This window comes from Pseudorasbora parva, chromosome 18 (assembly GCF_024679245.1).
Source record: "Pseudorasbora parva isolate DD20220531a chromosome 18, ASM2467924v1, whole genome shotgun sequence".
Taxonomy (NCBI): domain Eukaryota; kingdom Metazoa; phylum Chordata; class Actinopteri; order Cypriniformes; family Gobionidae; genus Pseudorasbora; species Pseudorasbora parva.
This window is the reverse complement of record NC_090189.1, coordinates 23,691,702-23,719,083: the sequence shown is the minus strand read 5'-3', so window position 1 is coordinate 23,719,083 and position 27,382 is coordinate 23,691,702. Positions and strand designations below refer to the sequence as shown.

The 27,382-nt window shown below is 38.5% G+C and overlaps 2 protein-coding genes across 11 annotated transcripts in view; one reads left to right on the top strand and one right to left on the bottom strand.

The window, feature by feature from the left end:
• Positions 1-1,719: 1,719 nt before the first annotated feature.
• Positions 1,720-25,191, bottom strand: esrra (estrogen-related receptor alpha). 3 transcript variants are annotated; one of them, XM_067423953.1, is made up of 8 exons: positions 24,723-25,191; positions 19,063-19,172; positions 12,792-13,181; positions 10,869-10,985; positions 10,622-10,735; positions 10,258-10,425; positions 6,132-6,401; positions 1,720-4,916 (listed from the first exon to the last, which is right to left on the bottom strand). In XM_067423953.1, the coding sequence occupies exons 3-8, from the start codon at positions 13,174-13,176 to the stop codon at positions 4,663-4,665; spliced, it is 1,308 nt and encodes a 435-aa protein (XP_067280054.1). In that variant the 5' UTR covers positions 13,177-13,181; positions 19,063-19,172; positions 24,723-25,191; the 3' UTR covers positions 1,720-4,662. The 3 variants fall into 3 exon arrangements, with proteins under 3 accessions (XP_067280054.1, XP_067280057.1, XP_067280056.1); XM_067423956.1 differs by lacking the exons at positions 19,063-19,172; positions 24,723-25,191 and adding an exon at positions 18,429-18,564; XM_067423955.1 differs by lacking the exons at positions 19,063-19,172; positions 24,723-25,191 and adding an exon at positions 18,359-18,513.
• Positions 17,207-27,382, top strand: part of LOC137046652 (hatching enzyme 1.2-like) — a 23,817-nt gene continuing 13,641 nt past the window's right edge. For 2 of the 8 annotated variants that reach the window (XM_067423958.1, XM_067423957.1), the window contains exon 1: positions 17,207-17,296. In XM_067423958.1, coding sequence (XP_067280059.1) covers positions 17,222-17,296 — 75 coding nt within the window. In that variant the 5' untranslated portion in view covers positions 17,207-17,221. The other 6 variants (XM_067423963.1, XM_067423964.1, XM_067423961.1 and 3 more) reach the window with 6 other exon arrangements.

Below are 27,382 nucleotides of genomic sequence, written 5' to 3'. Positions count from 1 at the left end.
GTCCATCGGATTGTCAGACAGAGAAGTGTGATTCGTCACTCCAGGGAACACATCTCCGCTGCTCTAGAGTACAGTTGTGCTTTACTGCATCTGATGCTTTGCATTGCGCTTGATGATGTAAGGATTCTGCAGCTGCTCGGCCATGGAAACCCATTCCATGAAGCTCTCTACACACTGTTCTTGAGCTAATCTGAAGGCCACACAAAGTTTGGAGACCTGTAGATACTGACCCTGCAGAAAGTTGGCTAACTCTTGGCATGCGCTGACCCCACTCTGTGATTTTACTTGGCCTACCACTTTGTGGCTGAGTTGCCGTTCCTCCCATTTGCTTCTACTTTGTTATAATACCACTAACAGTTGACCGTGGAATATATTTAATAGTGAGGATATTTCACAAATTGACTTATTGCACAGGTGGCAACCTATCACAGTACCACGCTTGAATTCACTGAGCTCCTGAGAGTGACTAGCCTAAAGAGTGACCCATTCTTTTATAAATGTTTGTAGAAGCAGTCTGCATGACTAGAGCTTGATTTTTATACACCCATGGAAGGGATTGAAACGCCTGAATTCAATTATTTGGAGGGGTGTCCCAATACTTTTGGCAAATACCTTTGAATGATGAAATATTGACAATAAACAGGAGTGTGTGGGAAAATGTTGTAGCTACTCACAGGTCAAGCAGGGCAATAATAATTTTTAAATGCAGTGGACACCTGTAATGCTTGTGGGGAAAAGAAAAATTTGCACATTAGATGAGGTATCTGTCTAAATCATGAAAAATCAAAGATCAATGTGCAATATGCATACTTTAACACAATATGCACTGCAATTTTTTTTACCCTGGTCATCTGTAATGTCTCCCTCAGGATAAAACAACATTTACTGGAATACTTTTTTTAAATGACGTTTCTCAGCTGAAACTATCGGTTTTTAATTTCCAATGTCTTAAGAACACTGGATATTTTTGCATTGTACAGTATTATTACTAAAGAATTATGGTATGTGATTAATACAAATGGAAAGCATCAAAATGTGTTTGAAGGCTAGAATTTAAATGCACACAATATCAGTGGCAAGCACATAAAATATATTACTTACTCAGCATCAATCAAATCTACATCGCTGCCTCATATGCATTAAGCGTAAATGTGTATTTGTATTTGTATAAGCTGGTATGTCTACTGGTTTATTTAATGCAGAATCTTATCAATAAAACAGGCCTTTTCACACTAATTCTGACCCAAAATGGCCTCATGATGGAGCTGTTTCCCTGCTGGTCGTCGTTTAGCGTTATACAGCGCAAAACCACTGGGGGCAGCATTATCACCATATACTGTATACAGTATACTGTGCCTATGGCCGATAGTGGTGTTGCGCGAGTGATGTTTCTCCAATACTACCATTTTAGTTTGTACTACTTCGCCGTCAGACCCACTTAAAGATAAGTGAATTGTCTGTGTAATGGTATAAAATCGGTCATATTAAATATACTTTTAAAGTAACTACAAGAAATGGGGAATATCAATGAAAGCTATGACCAGGGACCATTTGCATAAAACACGAAAACAATGGAATGAACCAAAGACTACATGAATGCTCACCGAATATCATTCCTGTTAATTAAGCCTTGAATCTACAAACTGACCTTTTTTTTCGAGCACATGAAAGAACAGACAGGATAATGACAAAACGACATAAAAATCCAATGACAATTGATGACGCGTGTTAATTTATTACAAAACACATTGACACTGACAATATTTTAAAATACCTCTATTTTTCCTGTTGTTTTAGTGTTTGCTTTCTCTTCACAGTGATTCAATATGAACAAAGTGTTGAAATAGTTACTACTGCTGAACCACTGAGCTTTACAAAAAGGAAACAAAAAAGCACAGACATTTACAATCATTTGACTTCAACCCACACAAATACCAGAACAATAATATTAATAAACATCCGCAAATTGAGTAAAAAATAGATTTTAATCTTTTAAATACAATATTTTTGAATACAAATATTGATTTGCTCTTTACTGTACTTATTACTATCGACTGTTGTCACTAGTGTTACTGTTGAGGTTTGATTTACAGTATATGAATATACAGAAAAATGTGAAAACAAACATTTTGGTAAATTCTGGTATTGCTCATTTACATAAATATACAGACACACAAAAACACCTAGCCATGAATTTAATTTATCTCTCAATCATATGTTATGTTCTAATTCTGACAGACAAAATGGCTTTATATAACGCTTACCATTATGAAAACACTACTGTAATATCATTATATTAGTTATTATTGACACAAACATTGACATATTTTACAGCTGTCTTTGAATGGACCCACTCATTCATGGTTATATACATAAATCAAGACATCCCAATAACCACTTAGGAGAGACATTAACTCCTGTGTATAAGAGAAAAAACATACTGAAATGTTTGGGAAAATATATTTTAGCTTCGATAAACGCATATAGATTGAATCAAAAATGAAATTGAGTTTATTGAAATATCCCACAATTCCCTTAACAGCCAAACTGGCAGTATTTCAAAGAAATAACAGAAGGAAAACGGTTGCAGTGTTGCAGTGATCAACACATATTAGCGCCTGAAACCTGCAACAGTATATTTAACAAAAATGTCAAAAGACACAGGAATATAATGTCCACTGGCTTTCATATGTCTTAAAAGTTAGTACTTCAACCACAAAAATCTAAAAAACCAATTCAATACAAAACAGACATTTTATAACAATCTCCCAAATGAATTGCTTTATTTCAATACCAAACCTGAGGCCAAGCTTCATAGTGTATATGGAAACCAAAAAACTAAAATCATGCCATGAGCACAGAATGAGCAACAGCAACTCATATCATCATGTGAAAGGCCTGAATCACAATACGTCTCCTTAGTATTTTTGACTAAAACTCTAAAACCCAGATTGAAACTAGAGCTGAAAATATTATAAATATCAAGAAAAGATTCTTTCCATCCACGGCTATTTGCAGTGAACCACTTTCAGAGCGCTCATACAATCAATGCTGCAAACATACAGTGAAAATCACCCTGAAAATGTGGCGTCTCACCTCTGAGGTCCGACTCAGTACATCAGTGGTTTTCATTTTTAGAACCTAAATTGGTAAAGATGCCAAAATGGCAACTGGCTATTCTTCCTCCTGTTTTCACATGTGTAGAATAAATAAAAGGTAGCGGAGTTGTAGCACTCTGAACGGAGTATGATTGCATATAATACCAGACAAGCGTCTGCAAACCAACAACTATGAGGAGACTATGCAAACACATCTTAAAAGAACCGAAGGCAGAGTCTCGAAGCGAAGGCTCAGGTTGAGCCCATCTCGTGAGGCTTTTAAATTTGCATCTAATGTTGCTCTGCACCACAGAGGCTTTTAGTTTGAATTTGAATATCACAGAATGAACCTCAGACGGAGGATTACAATAAGGAATATGATCTTTCCTCTAAATGAATGTGAAATGTCTCCAAACGACTGACTGACTTCAAATGGCTCAATCGGTCAAAAGCAGTGTCATCTGAAGAATCGAGGACGTCAACAGAATGTCCCACGACGTCCAAACAAATGATCACAGCAAAACGACAGTAGTGGCCCTACAGGAGGAAAAACTCCCTGTTTACCCTGATTTAGACGCACTGTTGGTTCAGTTCAGCATTTATAGTACCCATAGTCTCCTGTTCACACAATCCATATCCAAAAACAATGATGTTAATCTTTTAAAACAACTGGCTATTATACAAAGGACGGCTTGGTTTTCTTGGAAATTTTCTACAATTAAAAAAAAAACGTCTGTTACGCGACAACTCCACTACTAAATTTAGCTTCAAAGCAGGACGTGGCAGGGCAGCCTCTCGTTTTTTAAAAATGGCTGACATCAAACAGGTTATGAAGTCTTTCATATTGCTTTCCGTAATATGATGTTGCAGTATATTTGCAGTACCAGTGTACACCAGTAAACTGAAGTTTGTCTTTCCTCCAGTAACTCTTCACTTATGTTTTGCATATTCCACAAAAAGCTAGCGGGACAAAGTAAGATAGCACTTGTAGTATGGCGAGTGCATTATAAAAGACATTAACTCTACACAAGTGCCTTTGATGCACCAATTTAAGAAAAGAAAGAACGCTTACTCGGTTATAACTGTAGTGATAGAGATTGTTACGGTGGCCTACTATCGGTAGAGGAGGAGATATCGCTGAATCGTATGATTCAGGCAAGAGTTCATATTGCTGCAGTCTCAGTAGGCGCCCTTGGCACGTAAATATCTCTGAGTTTACAGTAATGGTTAGCTCCTAGAAACACTTATCAGGATGGCCATGAAGTGACAGAATGAATTACACGTTACACGTCTGCGGTTTACCTAACACTGACTGATATAAATATGATGTGTGTCTTGATCAGGCGCAAGCCTGTTGACGTGGTACCCAATGAAATCAAATGAAGGATGAGGATTGGACGTGAAAGACCAGTACTGGCGGACAGCTACACAAAGCGTCTTCTTCATATTCAACCCAAAAAAAGTTATCTTGGCTTTTGTAGCCCTTGCGCAAACAAAAAGAATCTGGGCAGACTTTTTTGCCCTTGTTCTTCATCCTTCATCCATCCGTCGTCTATTCTCTAGTCTAGGGTGAGTCCATCATGGCCTCCAGCATCTCCAGGAAGAGTTTGTGCATAGGCACCCCGCCTCGGGTCTTGATGCTGTAGAAGGTGGTGAGGGCCCGGCCAGCGGTCTGCCTGAGGAGGGGCAGGGTGAGGAGGAGTCGTCCGGCACGCTGGGGGTCGTCAGGACGTCGCTGGACCTCCAGCTCCAGAAGAGCCTGATGCAGCAGGTCCCGTAACTTCTGCACAGCCTCCATGTCCTCAATGTACACCGAATCTGAAGAGAGGAGAAGAGGAGGATGAGTGTTTAGACCAGAGGTGTCCAATCCTGCTCCTGGAGGGCCGCTGTCCTGCAGAGTTTAGCTCCAACCCCAATGAAACACAGCTGAACCAGCTAACCAGGTCTTTCCAGGTATACTAGAAACTTCCAGCAAGTGTGTTGAGACAAGCTGGAGCTAAATTCTGCAAGACAGTGGCCCTCCAGGACCGAGTTTGGACACTCCTGGTTTAGACCCTCATATCTAAATAAAATTAGCCATTCTCCAGAAAGACAATAGATTTATGTGAAAGACAGCTAAAATAATTTGCACAAAAAAATTCAGTATCACTTTAGTTTAGGGTCCAATTCTCACTATTAACTAGTGCTTATTAGCATGCATATTACTAGGATATTGGCTGTTTATTAGTATATATTAATGTCTTATTCTGCATGACCTTATTCTAAATCACTTCATCACAGACTGGAATTTGGGTTTTTCCCACCTCCTTATTGGAAATATCATCTGGAAGTTTAACATTCGTCTAATGTGAATGTATCAATCTACCCTGACCTCAGCAAGATGCAATTTACTGCATCCTTTCTGAATAAAAGCATGAATTTCTAAAAAAAATAAAAATAATAATAATATTAAAATGAAGAGCTTGACCGTCATATTTAGTTTGTGATGATCGAAGAAATTCTGCATGCCCAGCTTTATGAGAATTACTGCAAGAAGCAGTAATGAATACAGGTATGGAACAATTAAATAAATTTGATACATATTAATTTTGTGCTTATTATTAACTGTTGGCTTGTGTGCTAAATGTCATTGACCCATGGATGAGTCTGCTGGTGGGGGTTAATGTTTAGCATGTACACAGATATGTGAGGGGTAAGGAAGAGGTCTTGGGTGTGTTCAAGATTCAAAGCATGCGAATCCCAGTATTTGCATAACAAATACAGATTCTGTGGGTGAAGCAGAGACGGGGGTTGAATTTATTATTTACAGTAATCAAAAGTTTCATGGGTTCTTCTAAGTGGGGGAAGAATTTGTACAAGTAGATAGTGACAAGACGGATACATTTACGACACAAACCAGAAACAGGTCTGGTTTTAATTACTGGATGACAACGTCAGGTCAGGCGGGTTTTGATCAGAGGGTAACCAGTCGGAACAAAAATAGAATCGGAATGAATGAGTCATTAATAGGAAAATCTTGGACAGGAAGCACACCTGAGTTGGTGAGTGCGATGGCCTTGAGCATGACAAACTCCTCACGGTCCAGCTGCAGGGCCCTGAAACGCCGTGCGAGCTGGCTGATGGCAGCATTGAGTTCGGTCAGACCGGCCACACGAGACATCTCCTCATCCAGCACAAAGTCCTCAGCAAACACCACCTCATCCTCACAGCCGAGAGAGCGGTAAGCCACCCCCAACACCAACACCTCCAGCCACACCGACTGCAGCACGGACATCTGGTCAGCCAGTGACAGAGAGAGGAAGCCTAGATGAGGGAGGAAAAAGAGAGAGGTTGACAAAACATGTCCAATGGTGCAAAAATAATGCTCAAAATCCAGAAACAAAGATGGTTCGTCTTAAAGGTGCAGTGTGTAATATTTATGAGGATCTATTGACAGAAATGCACCATATACATAGTTTTTTTTCAGTGGTGTATATAGACCTTGCATAATATACTGTTATGTTTTAATTTCCTTTGAATAAGCACTTTCCATCTACATATGCCACCGCAGGTTCACAATGCCATGTTTCTACAGTAGCCCTAAATGGACTAACTGCTCTACAAAGTGCTAGCTACTCTCTATTGTCTCGTACGACGACATGTCCTGTGTCAGCCACCATAGCTTCTCTTTGTGCTGCGAAAGGGAGGGATGAGCGGTGGGTGGTTGCAATTTGCAACCTCACTGTTAGACGCCGCTAAAATGAACAAACTGCACCTTTAAATCAATGCAAAAAGGTTTGTCAAAAAAACCTGCCAGAGTCTATTGTGTCAGTAATATTAATCAAACTTTTTTACCACTTAACTGTTTACTGAATAATAATTTTGTAAAAATGTAAGCTATATTTACATAATTGAGAAAGGCTACATGACATTGTTTTAAGTAAAACTGTTATAATGTTTTAAATAGTATTGGATGTATTTTTAATATTTAACTTTAATCTATTTTGCTTTGGTATAGAAAGTGGCACTGAGATTGTGAGAAACTGCTTTTGAAATATGAATTCAATATAGTAATATGTAATGAAGTGAAATTCCAGCACTGTTGGTAAATTATGAAAAGCTTATGACAGATGTACAGCTTTAGCTCATAGAAACAGCACGAAGTGCATAAAACATTTCTCAGATTTTGGACACTATCAGCGCGGTCAATCCCACAATAAGCCAGCTGCTCACCTCCTACAGAGACTAAGAAAGGTCTGCTCATCTCAGATCTAGTGGACACGCACAACAAGCGATGTGAGGAGAGCAGGACGGGAGTTATTGATGATGAGTACAGAGTGGACACTCACAATAGTGCTCTAAAATTGGATGTCTTGAAAATAGCCAGAGACTGACAAAGGCGGTTGAAATGGCTCCTTACAAGACTGAGCTCGGACAGCAATTAGGAGAAAAGTCTTCCACATTCTGACTGGAGCACTGACTCACCTGCTTCAGTTCCCTTCAATTAAAATCTTTCTTTAGGCACCTGTTCTCTGCAGACAGGTGAGATTGATCGGCACTTCCCAGCAGTGCAGAAACTTGAGAACCATCAAATATCATTGATTAACAAGCTTCTAACTGTTTTCTAGCTGGCATTGTCAAAGCCTCCTGAAATGTTAGCCTGTTGTCAGCACATAGACCTTATTCACAACAGCGCTATCTTTTAAAGGGAAATAAAGCTAGGCTGTGAGGGATAGACATACATCTCTTCAGTGGGCACTAGGCTTTACGGATGTTTAATGTGTTTTTGAATTAATCTGCTGAAGAAACAATGCAAAAAACACTATATTGCAAAAAAGTATTGGGACACCCCCTAAATTGAAATCAGAATTCAGGTGTTCCAATCACTTTCATGGTCAAGTGGCCATGCAGACACTTCTACGAACATTTGTAAAAGAATGGGTCACTCTCAGGAGCTCAGTGAATTCAAGCATTGTACCGTGATAGGTTTTCACCTGTGCAGCAAGTCCCTTTGTGAAATTTCCTCATTGTTAAATATTCTATGGTAACAATAGAAACTCAGCAAAAAAATGGTAGGCCACATAAAAATAAAAATAAAAAATTAGTTCCAGTGAAAGGAACACTTAATGCTTCAGCATACCAAGCCAAGCCATTTCATGCTCCCAACTTTGTGGGAACCGTTTGGGGAATGCCCCTTCCTGTTTAAACCTGACTGCGCACCGGTGCACAAAGCAAAGTCCATTAAGACATGGATGAGCAAGTTTGGTGTGGAGGAACCTGACTGGCCAGAGTCCAGACCTCAACCTGATAGAACACCTTTGGGATGAATTAGAGCGGAAACTGCGAGCCAGGCCTTCTAGTCCAACATCAGTGTCTCACAAATACGCTTCTAGAAGAATGGCCAAAAATTGTGGAATCTTTTGAAGAAATTTCAGTTGACAAAAACCTTCAGACAACACGAGTTGTGGAAAATTATAAGTGATCTAGGAGCTTTATATAGTGGATACCATTGAAAACACAAATGCCGAGTTCACACTGCCCGATTTTAGCCCAGATTTTGACTCGCAGACAGGTTTTGCGAAATCGCAGACAAATGCCCAAATTCATAGGCAAATCGGCTCATGCGCACGAGTGACAATCGCAGAGTGAACGATCAAAGACGCGATCAGAGAGAATTCCGTCGACGAGTTGCCGATACCCGAGAGATATTTGTCATTCTAAATATCTGGATCTGTCTGCGATTCAAACTCCTGCTGTGTGAAATGTGTTCTGACTGAAAATTACACCAGCGATGACCGACAGCCAATGGGAGAGTGAGATACAGGGCAGCGGGAGGGTCAGGGAGGAGTTATAAAATATCAGTATTTTAATAGATATATTTACAATTCTATCAAACAGAAAGAAAGCACAAACATTTGCAGCACATTACAAAATTATTTATTTACCTCAAACTCTCCTTGCAGAACACAATCCTGGCTCCCTCTGTCTCTCCAACAATTTCCTCCACCATAATCTTTTTTCTTTTTCTCCACAAATCAGCACGGACTATTTGGAGCAAACTTTCTGCATTTTATAATTTATAATAACAATTGCAAGTTTCGCGCGAGATCTCCGGTCTGACGCACGTGATCTCGCGTTGTTTACTTGTCACATCGCACATGTATTTAGTTGGGAAATGTAGTTTGCACACCAGAGAGAGTTGTCGGCGCTTCTTCCTCTTGTGTGAACCCCTCTGTCGCCGATACATCGGTCAGTGTAAACACAGCATTGACTGAATACTACCCCAGATAGTCATGCAGTGTGAAAAGAGCAGTGACCTGACGAGTTTGAAAATCGTGCAGTCTGAACTAGGCATGAGTCTCAGCGCCACTCTGAATAAGGTCTATTGGCATCTGATTTGCTCTCCTTCCAAACTCCAAATATATTAGTGGTATTTGGCTAGCAAGTAACACTTTTCTCAGTAAAATCAGTAGATCAAGAATTTAGTTAACACTTTACAATAAGGTTTCATTAGTTAACACGAACAAACAATAAAAAATACTTTTACAGCATTTAATAATCTTATTAAATGTTAATGTCAACATTTACTAATACATTATTAAAATTTAAAGCTGCATTTGTTAACATTAATTAATACACCGTGAACTAACATAAACAAATCAATGACTGTATTTGTATTAAATAAAGTTTAACTCATACTGTAACAAATGTTTTGCTCATTGTTAGTTTATGATAGTTAATACTTTAACTAATGTTAACTAATGAGGCCATATTGTAAAGTGTTAACAGAATTTTATTTTATTTTTACCACAGAGAAAAAGAGGATATTTCGAAAGAGGATGTCTGCTACTCTTGGCACAGATTGCAGGGGACCTCTACTACTAAAATTAGTACTATTATACTATATTCTTGGGGGAAAAAAAGCCTTGGTTCATATTTACAGTTAATCAAATAAGAGCTTACCAGATCCAGAAAGTACTTTCCAGTTTTATGTGAAATATGAATCACACAGTGAATCATGTCGACAAAGGTTGAGACAGGCATAACTATGAGGTAGTTTTACTTTAGGTTAATTTAAGTAACAGGAGAGTGAGTAACTTGTAGCTAGACACCAGAACCGCTTCCTTGACACGGTCTCCTTGCCAACCATCTTGCTGTTCCTCTTCTTGCTCTCACTTACCAGGAATGTGCTTGGCCCAGCCGATGATGACAACTAGTTCCCGGTCGGCCAGATCACAGAGAGTGGTGAGCGTCCGCTGGGCCGTGTCAGGCTGCAGGGGGTCTGGCATAGCAAACAGCTTTTCTGGCTCCGCCACCAGCAGATGAGACACAATGATGCTGGATGAGCCTGAGAGAAAAAAAACCAAACATTACTCAGCTGAATAATCAATCCAAGCCAAAGTTTATTTATCAAATGTACAAAAATACAACATGTGGCAGGAATTGCAAGCAATGAGATTGTCTTTTCAAATATTTTTTAAATATAAAATTAACTAAATAAATATATAAAATAATAAATTAAAAAATAAATGATATTTTATTACCCTTCTCTCCCTCTTTTCTTAAAGGTATCGGTGCACTCTGGTACGTGGCATTCTCCACCTCTGGGCGTCTCTTGTACTTCTGCCGTCCTCCTCTGACTCGGTCCAGGCGGACTCCTACACCAAACGCACACACCAAACACAGAAAGAGGATTAGGGCATTGGCAAAGCCTGTCGACCACAACGTACTGTGAGCTCCTCAAGTATCGTAAGAGAGAGGACTAGTTGTGCTGGCCAGGTGCCACCTCACCTTCTTTGAGCATGCCTACTTTGAGGCACTTGGTGAAACGACATGCCTGACAGGCCTTCCTGCGGCGTTTGGTGATCTCACATTCATTAGAGGCAGGACAGCTGTACTCAATATTGCCTGTTGGATGGAGGTGAAGACAAAGAGTTCAAAGCAATTTCCCTACAAAATTATGTCTTTGTAGCAAGAAGCCACCTGCTATTCATAAAAAATATTATATATTTATAAACAATAAAAATCCATTATATTTTTTTTTAATTATTAAAATTATAGTCTTTAATACTACCAAAAAAAAGTATATAGGTAACTATGTCATATGAACAACCAGTCAGTAATGATAATAAGGTCCAGATTGACTAAACATGGCAAATTAGTTTGAGAGCGCAATTCTAAAAAAATAAAAACATAAATAAATAAATAACCCGCAAATGGCAGACATATCATTTTCTTAATGAACAATGCAAATTAGAGTCTGGTTTAAGACATGCTTTTTGGCCGGGAAATAAATGGCAAAAATATTGTCAATATAATCTCTCAAAAATAAACTGATGAGTGCAAACCTTAGTAAAATCACCACATTTTCATATAGAATTTTAGGCTTTTGCATATACTTGACCACACCCATTCTATAAATTACCCTATTATATCTATCCAAAGGGTAACGTTTAAATTTGGTAAATATTGATCTAGACTAGAGAGTCTGGAGAATTGCGCTGCATTAGTTTTATTGTGATTGAGCGAAAAACCTAGGAACATAATTTGTGAAAAAAATTTTTTTTTAAACATAATTGTAAAATATTTAATGAACGCTTTTAGTGGTTCTTGAGGCAAAATTGTTCAGTATGAGGAGATCTATCAAATGATATGAATATTGTGTGGCTCTTCTCCATTTCCTGCCAGTCAAGTTCTAATGCAGTAAGACCGATTGAACCAAATTCAATATACACCTTATTGATTATGCATACTTTGTACAGGCAAGCAAATGAACAATTAATTGTTTCTTGTTAAGTGTTTTTCCATCAAAAAACATTACAAAGAAAATGTGTTGCGTTCACATTCTTGGCTCATCTACTCGCCAGTATATATTATGCATCATCCAAAAGGTGTAAAAATCCAGCAGGAACGTTTGTTGCTGGAGCTGTGGTAACTAGAACAGAGCTGGCAACCTGGATGCCAAAACACTACTGACTTTGTGATTGGTCGATAGGTGGACGGTGGTGCTTCAGGCCAAAACACAACATGTCAACATCAACATCAGTTGAGGGCTGCAAAAACAACTTTTAAATGACAATATTCTGGCCGGACTACTGTTTTCAGTGATATAAGTATTTGAAATGATCATGATTTCTTAATGTCTAGTGACATATCAGGGCTATTTTATGATTAATTGAAATACATTTCTTACATACAGTTCCTTTAAATGCTGCATCATGGGAAAATGAACAATTACAATGATAGAGAGCTCTCTCTTACTTTGAGTCAGACATGACTGAAAGTAAAAAGTTTCTGTTCAGCAAATGGATTCAATGTGAATCCATTAAACGAAGGATTGAATAAAGTGATTCAAAATGTTAACCTGTCTTTTTAAGCAATTCATTCAAAGGAGAGCTCAAAAGAGCCGGATAAGCCGGATCATTCGTTTTTAAATTGGTTTATACTTATGCTATGTGCTTATTGTGCACATCTAATGAAAACAACAGAAATCACAATAGATATACATGCTGTCTTGGTATTATTTTAAGGAACAAGAAAAAAAAATCTGTCATCGCATTCAATTCTGGATAAAAATGACTTATTTTTCAGAGAGGCTGACACAGCGGTGGCTCTCAGAGGGGCAGGAAACACTGATTCAGACAACTAGACTTGGCTTACTTACAAGTTATCTGTAAAGACAAGTGAATCTGTTACACAGTATGACATGCTCACCCTGTATGGTTCTTTTGAAGAAAGCCTTACAGGCTTCACATGAAGCCACTCCATAGTGGTAGCCAGATGCCACATCTCCACACACCAGGCACAGCCTTTTGGGAAGCGTGCTTAGTGCATACTTGCAGCGGCCTCCCCCGCTGCCGGTAGAGCCCTCCTCGGCTCCATCCGCACCTTCCTCCTTAAAATGGCAACGTAGAGCAGGTGTGTAAAGGGGCGGAGAGTAGCGGCCAGCGCCTTCTCCTCTGGAACCCCCTCCTGCACTCTGAGAGGAGTCTGAGGACGCTCCTCCCGGGCTGGTCCTTCCACCGCCGCCGCCTCCTCCCTCAGGACTGCTGGGTTCAGCCTTTATGTACATGTCGGAGCGTCGCTCTCTGGAAGACATGATACCTGTAGAGAAAAATGTGAGAAATGAGGAAAAGAGGGACCTTTTAATTTTAACTTCATCATCATCATCATCATCATCATCATCATCTTGCTGAGGTTAAGGCCAAATGCTCCCACATCTGATTTGGGTCCCTTTCAAATGTGCCTTTAAATCTGATACATATCTGATATCCAAATCTCAGTCCGACCAACATCAAAATGATTGCATGGGAATTACTACATCTGAATCCTGAAGGTTAATCAGCAGATTCAAAATGAAGTCATGCATGTACGTCACAGAACAACCAGGGTAAAAAAAAGGCAAAAAAAAGAAGGCAGTACTAAAAAAGGCAATGCAAAAAAGTATTTGGATAAACAAAGAAATCAAACGCGAGTAAATATCAGTGTGGCTTTTCAACGATGTCGAGAACTGAGGGACCTCAAAAGGGCTAAAAAAATGACTCCTTGCTGGCTCTATTTCTGCTGGACAGGTAATCTTTCATTTTGATTATACATTATTTTGGCTTATGTTTTCATGAAGCATGTATCACTAGCACATGAAGCTGCCTAATATAGCTAACAACATTACATAGCAGAAAGTTACAATTTTATACACTTAGCCTTTATCTACATATTAGATAAATACTCAATATGCTTAGCTCAAGTTGATCGCTGTCGTGTTGAATTTCACAAAATGTAACGTTAGATAACAAAATGCATGTGTAAAAGCTAGTACACCGCATCCAGGAACTTTTTTTACAACTAAGTTAGCTTTAGCTACTTCTAATCAACAATGCTTTCATCATGGAAACTCTTACATGCAAAACGCAGTATATGTTAAAAATCTTATACGAAATTCATCTTCATCACAGTATAACTGGTAGCATTGATACATTTTTCCCCAATAACATCAGTTTTCTTTGCCTTATAAATATGTGCCGATATAAATTTTTCATGTTGCGATTAATTGCTGAGGTTATCACGATATACGATATTATCACGATATTGAAATAAGTTGCAAAAAAAAAAAAGTGTTGCCATAGCATAACAGTAACAGAAGTATTTTTGTAATAACAATTGAATGTTTACAATTGTGCACCAAAAATATATACTGCTCTGGAAAAAAATTAAGAGACCACTTAACATTGAGAAACAATGAGAAATCAATGTTAAGACTGATTTTTTTTCAGAGCTGTAAAAGTACAATTTTCAAACAGATTAAAGTGCAAAAGAATTAGGCTATAAAGAACAACAGGTAGGCTAACAAATAAGGTCTCATTATTTAATGCATTAACTAAGATTGAGCAATAGCTACATTTGGTACAGAAAGTACAATGTTTTTGGTAATGTTAGTTGAGAAATACTGATCATTGTTAGTTTTATCTTAGGTCCATAAAAAGTTATTTTGATTTGATTGTAATGTTATTAAACAGTAACTAAGAAATTAACATTACTCGTCTGTGTGAAGCTAATCTATTTTCAAGAATCCCCCGCAAAGTCCCTCTGTTAAAAAAAGGCATGTGCAGAAGAGGTTACAATTTGCCAAAGAACACATCAACTGGCCTAAAGAGAAATGGAGGAACATTTTGTGGACTGATGAGAGTAAAATTGTTCTTTTTGGGTCCAAGGGCCACAGGCAGTTTGTGAGACGACCCCCAAACTCTGAATTCAAGCCACAGTACACAGTGAAGACAGTGAAGCATGGAGGTGCAAGCATCATGATATGGGCATGTTTCTCCTACTATGGTGTTGGGCCTATTTATCGCATACCAGGGATCATGGATCAGTTTGCATATGTTAAGATACTTGAAGAGGTCATGTTGCCCTATGCTGAAGAGGACATGCCCTTGAAACGGTTGTTTCAACAAGACAATGACCCAAAACACACTAGTAAACGGGCAAAGTCTTGGTTCCAAACCAACAAAATTAATGTTATGGAGTGGCCACCCCAATCTCCAGACCTTAATCCAATTGAGAACTTGTGGGGTGATATCAAAAATGCTGTTTCTGAAGCAAAACCAAGAAATGTGAATGAATTGTGGAATGTTGTTAAAGAATCATGGAGTGGAATAACAGCTGAGAGGTGCCACAAGTTGGTTGACCCCATGCCACACAGATGTCAAGCAGTTTTAAAAAACTGTGGTCATACAACTAAATATTAGTTTAGTGATTCACAGGATTGCTAAATCCCAGAAAAAAAAAATGTTTGTACAAAATAGTTTTGAGTTTGTACAGTCAAAGGTAGACACTGCTATTTTTTTGAACACACCCCTTTCATCTAATTGCCCAATTGCACAGCCTTAAGAGCGTGCATATCATGAATGCTGGGTCTTGTTTATTTTCTGACAATCTACTGAACCTACTGGTAACTTGTTTGCCACGTAGCAATACAAAATATACTAAAAACCTTGATTATTCTGGTTAGTCACATTGTACTGCTATTATTTTGAACAAGACTGTATTTGACAACACATGACATTTGATACGGTTAGCATAAAAAATGCCTTATAAAATGTAGGACAAAACACTGGAAATTGGTTTAAGTGTGCAAATAATAAAAGTTACTGTTACTGAGAACAACCACCTCCCTTCAATATGAGAAATACTCTCCATAATAAACCTAATACTAACAACTAAACTTACTCAAGACTGTGCGGTTGTCAGCCTAGGGCATCTTGGCAGGTCATTAATGCAAACACAATCAGATTGTCTTAAGTAAACGTATACAGGAAGGATAAAAAAAATCCAATGTCTGTCTAAATATTGTATGTGCAGTAGGCCTTACAATGTAAATGCATCACAAGTCTCCTTTAAAACAAGAATTTTTAAAATAAGCAATAAATGGCAAACATATGAAGGGACTACTGTTTGTTTTGCAGTAATCCTAGCTCTTCTTTTCATTTGGTTAACATGCAGGTGCATGCTGAGCAAGCACACAGCATTCGAGTGCAGTTAAACAAGCACCTATATGTCCTCATTCGCAAGCAGTGTTATGTTGGGAAGACTCTGAACTCTATTTTCAGCTTCCCACTCACCTATACACACAACAGCAACCCTATGCATGAAATACATTTAGACATGGTTAATCTTAAAATTTCACTCTGCTTGCAAAATAGTGCATGCATGTATTATCAGAGCAATTTAACGAATATGAATACACAATATTAACAAATCAAAATTAATGGTATATGCAAAGCCATTCAAACACAAGATCTACAGGTAACTTGCCATTCACATTGATGAAAATGCTTTACAAGGCTTCTCCTAGTGAGCAGAACACACATATGCACATGACAGAATTCTGCACAAATCTGTCCATAATCCCAGTGCCATGGCCTCTGTCCACACCAGATTAGGGTTATTAATCCAGGAGAGGGAACAAATCGCCTAATTATACACCCACAAAAGATGCCCTACACTCTTAACCTCTCCAAGGCACCTACAGTTTATAAACCCCCCTCAGGGACAAACTGACCTATGATGCCAGATCTTGCCATTTTATGCATTTAGCGAAAATGAAAAAGGGTCTATTACATTAGCACAAAAGAAAATGACCCAAGATGCAGAACGACTGCCAAGTAGGGAACACAACCAGCTCCTCATGATTACTGGAGCAATACTTACTGGGACTTGTGGACTTTCTGATTGAGCTGCTAGTCATATATTTTCTGATATATATACATAGGTTAACGCACATATACAGACTTGCATCATGATTATAAACTCTCCACTCGGATAATGGTCAAAAACTACATTTCCACCATCATTTGTCCTTAGTGAATATAGCAAACAGACACTATTCCCCTTTCACCTGGTTTTGTGTGATGTGTTGCAACTTGGGGAGTGAGCAGAATGTAACAGTGCCCCAATGCCTCCAAGTCCACTGTACTATCTGCCAAACATGTTCATTCCGCCTCAACCACATATTAACATATCCCCATACCAACATAATATTAATTTATATGATAAATATATAAGATATGTGAAGCAAATCAACAGTAATGGCGCTTAAATGACACATGGTCTCATTATTTAAGTTTGCCCTGTTCAAAGATTATTTCGCAATGCTTTTGAGAGCACCCGACAGAACCCGATCACGTGGCTGCAGTGAGGACACGCCACGCGCCGGTTCACAGGAGGTAAATGATCCAATCGCTCACAGCGAGGACAAGCTGAGATCTGCAAATCCCTCATCAAATTGATCGAACCGGATTTGGAGAAACGTTCCTGTTCAACACATGAAAATGACAGACTACAATGGAAAAAGTGCAAACGGATCATGTGGTGCCAACCACCGTTACCACGCACGAGCGTTTGTCCCGCAGACCATGCGAAGATTGCGAACCTCATCGATGTGTGATTTCCGATTCGGCTCATTAGGTTACATATAAATGGTGGACTTTAAAAGGGGAGAATGATGTGGAGTCCAACACATTTCCGTGAGTCGGCTCTTTCGAACAGTTCATTCAGTTCACTTCAAAACGAATTAGCGCTCTTTTGCGTCATCGCGTTATTACGTAATCACGTGGTTCCTGTCATCACGGCGTGGCATATTTTCATGCTTTACATACATCACTCCAGTAAAACCCATATATATTAATGTTTCATAAATAAGGCGTATTATCGTAATTTATATGCCCCAGTTCAGTTTGTTGCAACTATGATTTAACTCATGAAAACAAAGTAATCTCGAACATTCTTTCTACAATTAATTTATACATCTTGGCTGAGTCTACGTTTTAATGCTATTTATTAAAGCCAAATTGCTTGTTTGTTTGTTGATATAATGGTTTGCAAACAAGTACATATATTTTCAGTTACAGTACAATTGAAAGCAATCTACTTTTCGATCCGTCAGTCAAATCTCTACTCCAGCATCAAATAGCTGATTCTCTGAATTCGGAGTTGTTCACTAAAGAACCACTCAGACCCAACGAGTCAGCACGGTTCACTAAAAATATGACTAAAAAATAATTAATTCACAGCCAATTTTGAATGCAAAATTATCAATATTCTGCTATATTTGCTACTCTATCAAACGTCTGGTGTGTAAAGCTTAACGTTACAAAGTCTAAATTCATCCAAATTTATCCTCGTTTGAATTATTATTTTTCCTCTTTTTAATTAGGAATGTTTAAAACTCCAGTTCTGTGTTGCTTCACACTCATATGAATCAACTAGCTTAGCTTTCGCTAACTTACCTAACGTTACTCATTCAATATGTCCCACCACCTCCGCCAAACTCTATCGAGGAACATGTAAGTAGCCTACCTAAAATAGCTATTCCATTGACTCGCACAAAGAAATCTCCGTCCGTGTTCCCTTAAACATGCCCGAATACGCGTAGTTTAGTTAGCAATGCGCATCTTTGAACTTCACTTTCTCCCTGACAAACGTGTCATGAGTCATATAGGCTCCCCTCAGGAGGGAGGAGAGTTGCTCATAGCAGCCAAACACACACACACAGCCACAGGCATTTACAAAATATATTAATTTCAGATAATCACGTAATAATGATTGATAATTTAAATAAATAAAAACGTTAGCATTGCTGACAGGTTATTCCATTATAAAGCATTATAAAGAATGAGGCATTGAGGCAAGTCGTTTGTTTTCCTTCAGCTCAAGGCAGTATGTTAATAAGTTTGATGTAATGAGAAACAAAAGGGCAAGAGAAAATCAGCTACTCAAAGGTCTGAACTTAAACAAACATGTAGGATTATACAGTGATAGATGATCTCTGTATTTTAAAAATCTTACTGCTATGGACTATGGTATCCCCAGCTATATCCCCATTTGATTGCTTAAAAATATATGTAATATATAAAATGCTTAAGACGTATATGAACATTCAAATAATCAGTGTATTTTAAAAATGGGGGGGGGGGGGGGGGGGTTATCTTACCTTTTGCTCAAAGCCAAAGGTTGTTAGTCTTTTTGCGTATACTGAAAATCTTCTCACTTTAGCTTGGTGTCAGAAGACTGCAGGTCAGTTCAAGCTGGGTATCAGGAACCCTGGCAAGAAAAGAGGAAATTAGTTATAGGCTACATCAACAAATATATTAGACTGAATATGCACGACAGATCTATGCTTAACATAAGTCCTCTCAAAATGTAGGGGAGAGCAGGGCACAACCTAACGCTTTTTGACTTTCTCAGTTTGTGTAAATCCACTTAGGGTTGATTCATTAATACAGTGTTACCCTGAAAGAATGGAGGTGAAATGTGACAACATGCCCCATAGGTGGGGTACATTGTAACATCACCATATGCCAGCTTAAAATGTTATCTGGTCTAATATAAAAAATATCCAAGACAAACTAAAATATTGTGTCAATAAAATACAGTTATTCACTTTTTCAAATAAAATAATGGCATTTTTTAATAATTGAAAATATACTAAGTTTTGATTTTGACAACACATTGCTAAATACAGCTATACAGCATAGTTCAAATAATAATAATAATTAATAGTTTCTGAACATTGAGTCCCAGTCTTTATTCACCCTTTTATGAAGGTTTCTCAAAATAATTAATAAAAGAATATAATATAATAGTGTAGTTCTAATAGGGGCTCATTGTAACAGCGTTAGTATCTGTGCAGCCATGGCTCGAGTCTTCTGCTGCCGCATTAAAGAACAATCTCAACTGTTTAGTAACAGATATAAGATTACAATAATATCAGATTTGTCTTATTTTAAATAAACACAAAAAACTTAAAAAAATAAACTTAAGTAAGAAATGTACTTTTGCTATCGTTAAATAAATGTTCAGTAATTATGGCAAATAGTAAATACACACAGTTTCGCCATCCTGGAATGTGTGAAAAGTTTTAAACTATGTGCGTTACAACTAACCCTGCTGTTGTACCCCACACTCCCCTATTGCAGATGCACATATTGCTAAATAAAACCAAAACCACCATTAGTCTGAACCAAATCTAACCACATCTTTCGAAACTAAATGAAACATCCCATAAAAGCATGGCAGATATCTAACAAACATGGCAGATTTAATCAGAGGCATTAGGTCTTGTATAGTGATTTCTATCGTCTTTGTTTCTTGCTTAAAAAATAAGTCACACAATGTCACAAACCTCTTGTAGGGCTTTATAAGAGCTCGATTTATACCCTATAATAATCTGTGTGTCTATTACACCGTATCCATGTTTTACCCCTCACCACCTACACTATTAGGCACAAAATGCTGACTGAGGAAGAAACCATTTCTTTGTCTTTCTCGCATACAAACGTTCTCTGGTCTTGCTCACGGTCATTCACTTAATCTTAGCACGCATTCGGACACTTGGATACTCTCATATGATTTCTGCACACACATTCCCCCTCCCCCATCCGCTCTGACACATTCCAAAGGTCAAAGTCACTGGAGGGGTTTGAAGGACAGGCACAGTAACTCCAAAAGGGCTCTGTGTGTGACAGCAAATACATGTGAAGGACAATGTGCTTCACAGCTGATTTAGCAAGTTTAAAGTACAAAAGAGATATGGGTAATTAGTTATTATAATTAACTAAAACTAGAATATTCTCAGATACTAAATGTGCATTGATAACAATGTCACAGGGATTTTGGTCCAGTTATATCTGAGATTTTTAGAGGGAGACATTGAGAGGAGAATAAACCGAGTGGGTAAAGTTATCTTACAGAAAACTCTGAGACCAAAATGTATTCATAGACTTTAACTTTCGTTTTTTTTTTTTTTACATTATATTAAGAGACAACAGACAGTGTGTGCCCTACGAATACAAAATAATACATTTTCTCTTTCATTAATAATGTTTTATTAAATTAACGGAATGACTGTCACATATTGTAAAAGTACAAAAGTGAAGATGTTCTGTTAGACTTCAATGCACATTAGTTAAAGATTTCTACTTGTGTTTTTTTTTTTTTTTTTTTTTGGTCCCTTGAGGTTACTGATTTATTTTTTGAGGTATACTAGTTAGGATCAGCTCTACTTTTCAGAGTTAGACCTATTCTTAAACTAGTCACAGTAGTCAGTATTAGAGCTGCATGATATTGAAAAAAAAAAAATCTGCAATATATTGCGCTATGAAAACAGTTTCAAAATACAAGCACAATAGAACAAAGACACAAATTAAATAAAGTGCTTTAGCCTATGTTTTTTTCCCCAGGCAATTCTAACAGTTTCCAGGTCCAGAAATTGAATAATAAACACTGCATAGTCTTCACTGTATGAATTAAATATAATTTAGCTTTGTTAAAGCTTCAAAGATATTGCAATATCATTACTAAAATGTACCATTCAGCAGTCCGTATAGATGGCAGGTGGTGCCGTGTGTAAAATGAAAGCATAGTAGCAGTGATCTACTGATTTCTAATCTAAAATTGACTGTGTAAATCTAATTCTCAGCATATAAATCACAGATACTGTATGTTAGCCTTTGAACTTCGACAACAGTATGCATACATGCAACTGTAGAGCAAAGAATGTCAGAGCAGACTTCAAAAGGTGACCTTGTTCAGCGAGCCTTGACAATTCAAAGGTTGACTGCTAAACTGGATTACAACTTCTTAAGAAAATAGATTCCCAAATCATATCCAAGAGGGACCTAGCGGTCAACCGGAATTTCAGGTTTAATAAATATTCAATCTATACACAACCATTAAGTAAAGACTTTTTATAGTAGACTTAATGTAACTGTAAAAAAGTGTTTTTTTTATTGCCTCAAGCTAAAGTATTAGAGACTCGCCAAATGGTTAATTTGTCCAAGCCTTGAATAAAGCAACATTGTTGTAGCCTAGAAATCTAGACGCACCCTAGCGGCAGCAAATCGAATCTGCCGCGAGTTTCGTCTAGTAACTCAATACCTTTCTGAGCTGTAAAAAACAAACTCTGGTCGGGCCAATCTCATCGTGTATAGAGTCGGTAGGCGGGGCTTAACATAATGACAGCAAAGTTGCGCTTGCGTGGTACTAGTAAACACAGAAGCTGGCGAATGGCAGTCTTTCGAAACGGCTTTGGCCGCGACTCTGGAAGACTTGGAGTTAAGCTTTTCTCTGAGAAAAGAACGGCACATTCTTAAAAGGAGAAGATGTGTTCAGTGTTTTGCCGACCGGATATGGCGAAAGTTTAATCTGTCAACGAGCTCCGCTTCACATTGCTCTGGTTGGTTGTAGCACTATCCAATTGTGCGCAGACGGAGTTTGAAAGACAAACGTTTATCCCGCCCCTCAGATTGAGCCCTGCCAATGGTAAATTTTCGGACATCTTGATGTGGGTCTGGCTTGTCAGACTAACATTGTTGCAATCAGCAATATTTGTTTGTTACACTGATTATATGGCAGTCATCTTGGATTTGAGCCTTAAGACTTCCGCATAGTACGTACGTACTGTACACATACAAACTAACTTTTCTAACCCTGCATACTCTATGCTCACAGCTCATACGCACCGTATGAAAGGTTTAGAGATACCTACAATAAGTTAAAACTGTCTAGTATTTATTTGTTCATAACTTTCAAAGAGAAATAGCGCAGACACAGGACAACGATGAATCTTACTAGTGTGTTTTAGTCATGTACACTATTAAGTGGAGTACTTTTGAAAGGCAATGTGTGTCTCACATTCTGTTCCCTATAGCTCCCGAGCTCGTGAATCAGTATATCGTGTTCACGAATACGGGCCACTGGTAAGGACAGTAAAGGACGCTGGCCCACTACACAATGAGACACTGATGACTATTTATTCATTGTACAACATCATTACTGGTATTTATGAATAACAGTAGAGGAGTTGATATCTTTATGGCATTATTTGTAATGCTATTTAAAATACATTGCTTGTTACATGGAACATTTCAGCTGTAAATAAATTATGTTAGCTAGATTGTCTACTGAACTAGGGAGCTGATTGAGACATCACCCAATGTGTTCCACTGTGCCATAAAAAAGTATACTTTGGGCTTTATACTGACAACTAAAGGCAGGATGCAGAATCTCAGAGATTTTAGTTACTATAAAATGGCTATTAGCAATCAACCATTAATTATTCCAAAAAATTATAATAACAAGGATGTTATTGATTCGGTTAGTCACATCAGGGTAACTACAAGGTAACTGGCTCCATGTAAAATAAATCAGCTTTTATTGACATGACTGGAGTCTTCAAGTCGCAAACAAACGGAAGTTGCGGTAGTTTTTTCTTCCCTATTGTGACGTACAAATGAATTTACAGAGCTCCGCACATGGCATGCAGAAAAAAAATAGTTTTGCTAAATCGTGCACATGATTTATAAATCAAGGAAACTAATTAGTACATCATGTGGGCAGTTTAGCAAGTCAAGGGAACGAAGTAGGAATTTGTCCGCATGATTTATCAAATCGAGGGAACGAAATAGTAAATTGTGCCCATGATTTATAAATCGAGGGAACGAATTACTAAATCATTCGCACAATTTACTTTTTTCATGCATGTGTGGGCCTCCGTACTGAATTAAATAACTTCACAAACCCCAAAAAAATTGTAGGATGGGACTTGATTTTGTCCATCGGGAACTGTTTGAATCGTGTGATCTTTGTGGTTTGCTATGATCTCATGTGAGTGGCAGGTTTGCCCCTCCCTCAAGCCTGTAAAGACGTCATCAGAGAAGAGATGCCAGTGAAGTTAGGGTACAGGAATAAATAAAATGGATAAATCATTTAATAAATACTGCAATATTGCATAGAAAATATAGGAATTGTCCATTTTGATTGCATGGTGACTTTCATATATTGTAAGGGTGTATCAATTTAATCTGATTTCTAAAGCATTTAAAGTTATATTCCAGAATAAAAACTATTTCTTTAACTTTTTAATGTGGGAAACTAATACGCAGCCTACATGAATAGTACATCTTTTGATTACATTTGACAACATATAGCCTCCAAGTCTGCTTCAAACAGTGCACACAGACTTTTAAAAGCCAAATTAAATTACTACGTTCTTTTACCAATTGCATTACGTCAGTGACGACGTGAAATGCCTCGAATACGCGAATGCAAAGCAGATCTGTCGCACTTGAGGTAGTTTGTTTCCAGACTGTAAGGCTCGTACCGGTAATGCGACATGCCGAGTAGCCTACTAGAGTCCGAGGTAAAATCTCACGCGCTGACACAATGTATGAGCCAGGGGACAACTCGATCAAGGTCAGCGTGCTGCAAAGTGTTACTGCGGACTTTCCCCCCCTTTTATCGCAGTAAGAAAGCGCATAATGCTCATTTATATGCAACGATTAAGCTACAGTCTGCGAATTCAAATGTTAGGCACTAAATCATATCTGCCAATACATGTTCTTGTGCTGTTAGTAGTCGTATAAGCAAACTATTAGAACACACTGACCTATTTAGTGTAAAGTTTTTACTGCTGAACGTAACATGGAAATGTTTGTAGCGACAGCAGACACTTGCCATTGAAAGTCTGCATGACGACAGAATCTTGATTATCAGACAGGTTCAAAACACGCGCATTAACATTAAATGTCTATGTACTCGCACAAAATAAAGGTGCATAATGCGTTGCTGGGTGCCGGTTGGATGAACACTTACCAGTATTTCAGAGAACATTGCTGGTGCCTCGAAAACAGCCAAAAAACCTTGAGCAAAACAGTCAATCCGATATTTAATATAGACTATGACACAGGCTATGTGTCTTGTCCTACAAGCGGGTTTAAAGGAGCGGATACTCTGCCTATTTGCTAAAGTGGGCTACCTTACTTAGCAATTCTAGTGCTGTATTACGATAAGGTATAGGCTACTATGTGACATAAAATCAATGCAACTACTCGATAATTTGAATGAATGGCGGCGCGAGTGCAGTCAATTGAGAAAGCGCGTATGTTTAATCCATATTTGATTCGCTCTTCACTGGACTAGTTCCCCATATTGCTGTTTCGGTTGTCACTGGAAGCCTGAATCCTGTCTTCCGCTAATACAGCTGAGATCCCGGTTACGTATATCCTCGTTGTTTCTCCTCCCTCTCTGCTCTTGCGTCTGCTGTTTCTCCGTTACGTCCGCTCCCGCTTCCAATCACGCGTCCTCGCGCCTTCGTCACAAGCGGCAGCAGCAGCGCTTTAAACAATAAAGAGGAATTGACCTACTGTATGTGTGACTCACGAGGTTACACACACTTTTGATCTAATATCCGAAGCATTTATTCAGATTTCTTACATCATGCCGGGCTATTTTGGTAACCGATTGAGGGGGTAAATTAAACAAACAAAGCTTGGTGTAAAAACAGTGGAGGCCATTAATAACTGTAGCCTATTATTCGTGACTAACAATTCAACCTTTCCACAGGGCTCATCAAAGCTGTAACCAATAAAGCATGCAAACTATAAAGCTCGGTTTCTAGTCAAGCCTAATCCTTATGCATTTCTGTTACGCAGTAGTTATTTTAATTAGTCTATTTATAAAGCGAACTTAAAACATGTGACACCCTTTTCAAAGATAATTGCGATTTAATGTCAACCGAATGACCTTACCCAACACATAGTTTAAAGATTCATTCGCGTAGCCTACACGTTTGTAATCAATTAGCTATAGCCTATTTAAGGGAAATCATAAATTCATATTTGTTTAATGCACGGATTCTACACTAAACCATGTGGATAACGGATATAGGCTGTATTTATGGCACAATACATTCTATGTTAGGCTACATTAAGTAGGCACATTATAATTTACATAAGTTCGTATTTTGTTAGGCTGTTGTAGGCTACAGGCTGCGTTTGTTACATTTTAAGTTGTTTTCGTGTGTTTTTGTAAGTCAGTGTTCGTTTCGATGTCTTTATGTTTTATAAGTGCTTATATTAGGTTGATGGTAGAAGGTAAAATATAGGAAGTGTCGTCCCTATACGTTCCGATCTAGGAAAAAAACGAGTCCGTAATGCGACAGAATGCGTTTGCTCCATTAAGCATAAAAGGCAGAGCTGTAAATCAAACATCGCTGTAGATGGCATGGAAAATGTCAGTCCGCTCGGTCTTGTGACACTGACCCAACTCACTGCTCTAGGCCTCCCATAGTCAGCTGGTTCCTACAACAGTTTTGGGCTGTGAGCCAGCGGCGCAGAGTTCACCGTGACTGCGGATAGAGGAAAGGAGAGAAAGAAGGAGAGACTACAATCCGCGTAACCGGATCACAGCACATGCACAGAGCTGAGAGAAAAAGAGCGTGCGCCTCAAAGACGCGCAGCTGTAACGGAAAAGAGTCCCGTGTTAAGGGAATTATTAGGCTACAGTGGTCTATTTTAGGAATGCTCTTCCTCAGACAGCATGACTGAAACCTGTCTGGTTTTTTAATTAATTGAGACGTTAATGGACACTTAACAAGAACAAAATGAGCGTGTGGTGTATATGCATGGTAACAACCGCGCGCTGCATGAAGCACGATTAAAAAAGGAAACAGGAAGCGCTAGTGTTCCCGTTGTCATTGAGAACGTACACGCGACCTTGATTTCAAGGTCATTCCCCGACGCAGCAAGCGCTGCATTTCAGCACGAGCTGCGCGCTGGCGCATTCTGTTTCTTTCTGAAGCTCCTCACACGGAGCTCCTTTACGCCACGTCTCCTCACATGCCCTCGCCTGAACGGCCCTATCACAGTTTGGTAGATGCTTTTACAACTTTTACGGAGTAGCCTACACGAGGTCTTTTTCGACAGAGGCTTTTGTGTAAATTTGGTTTATGGCTCTGCCACAAAAGGTCACACCTCGGTGCTCTGGAATGCGGACAGAGGTCATGACCCCAGAAACAGGTGGGAGCAACCCAAATATAATAGCCTCAAAAAGACAACAGCTGGGAGGTGAAGGCTATGAGCAGTAAAGGGGACACTGCATCATTCTCATGTTAAATTAACACCTTCGTTTCCTTTTTAACAAACTCCCAATGAAACGCACACAAAATCATCTGGGGGGAAAATATTTCAGCCAAAACAATGCACTGTAGTGTATTCCCACACTTCTATAGTATTGGTTATTTTAAATGTGAGAGAAACTTCTGGAGAGGTATTTCATAAATTACCCTTTGTTGTTTTGTCTTTGGTAAAAGGGGTGTATGAGGTTTGGTTATTATTCCTAATAGGCCTAACTGGATGATAGCCCATTAGTATAATCTGCTTTTGATTGCTTAACCATTTCGATTTAAACGCAACACAAAACTTTCTTCATATTTATTTAGTATAGATTAGAGTAGTCTATAATTAATGCAACCC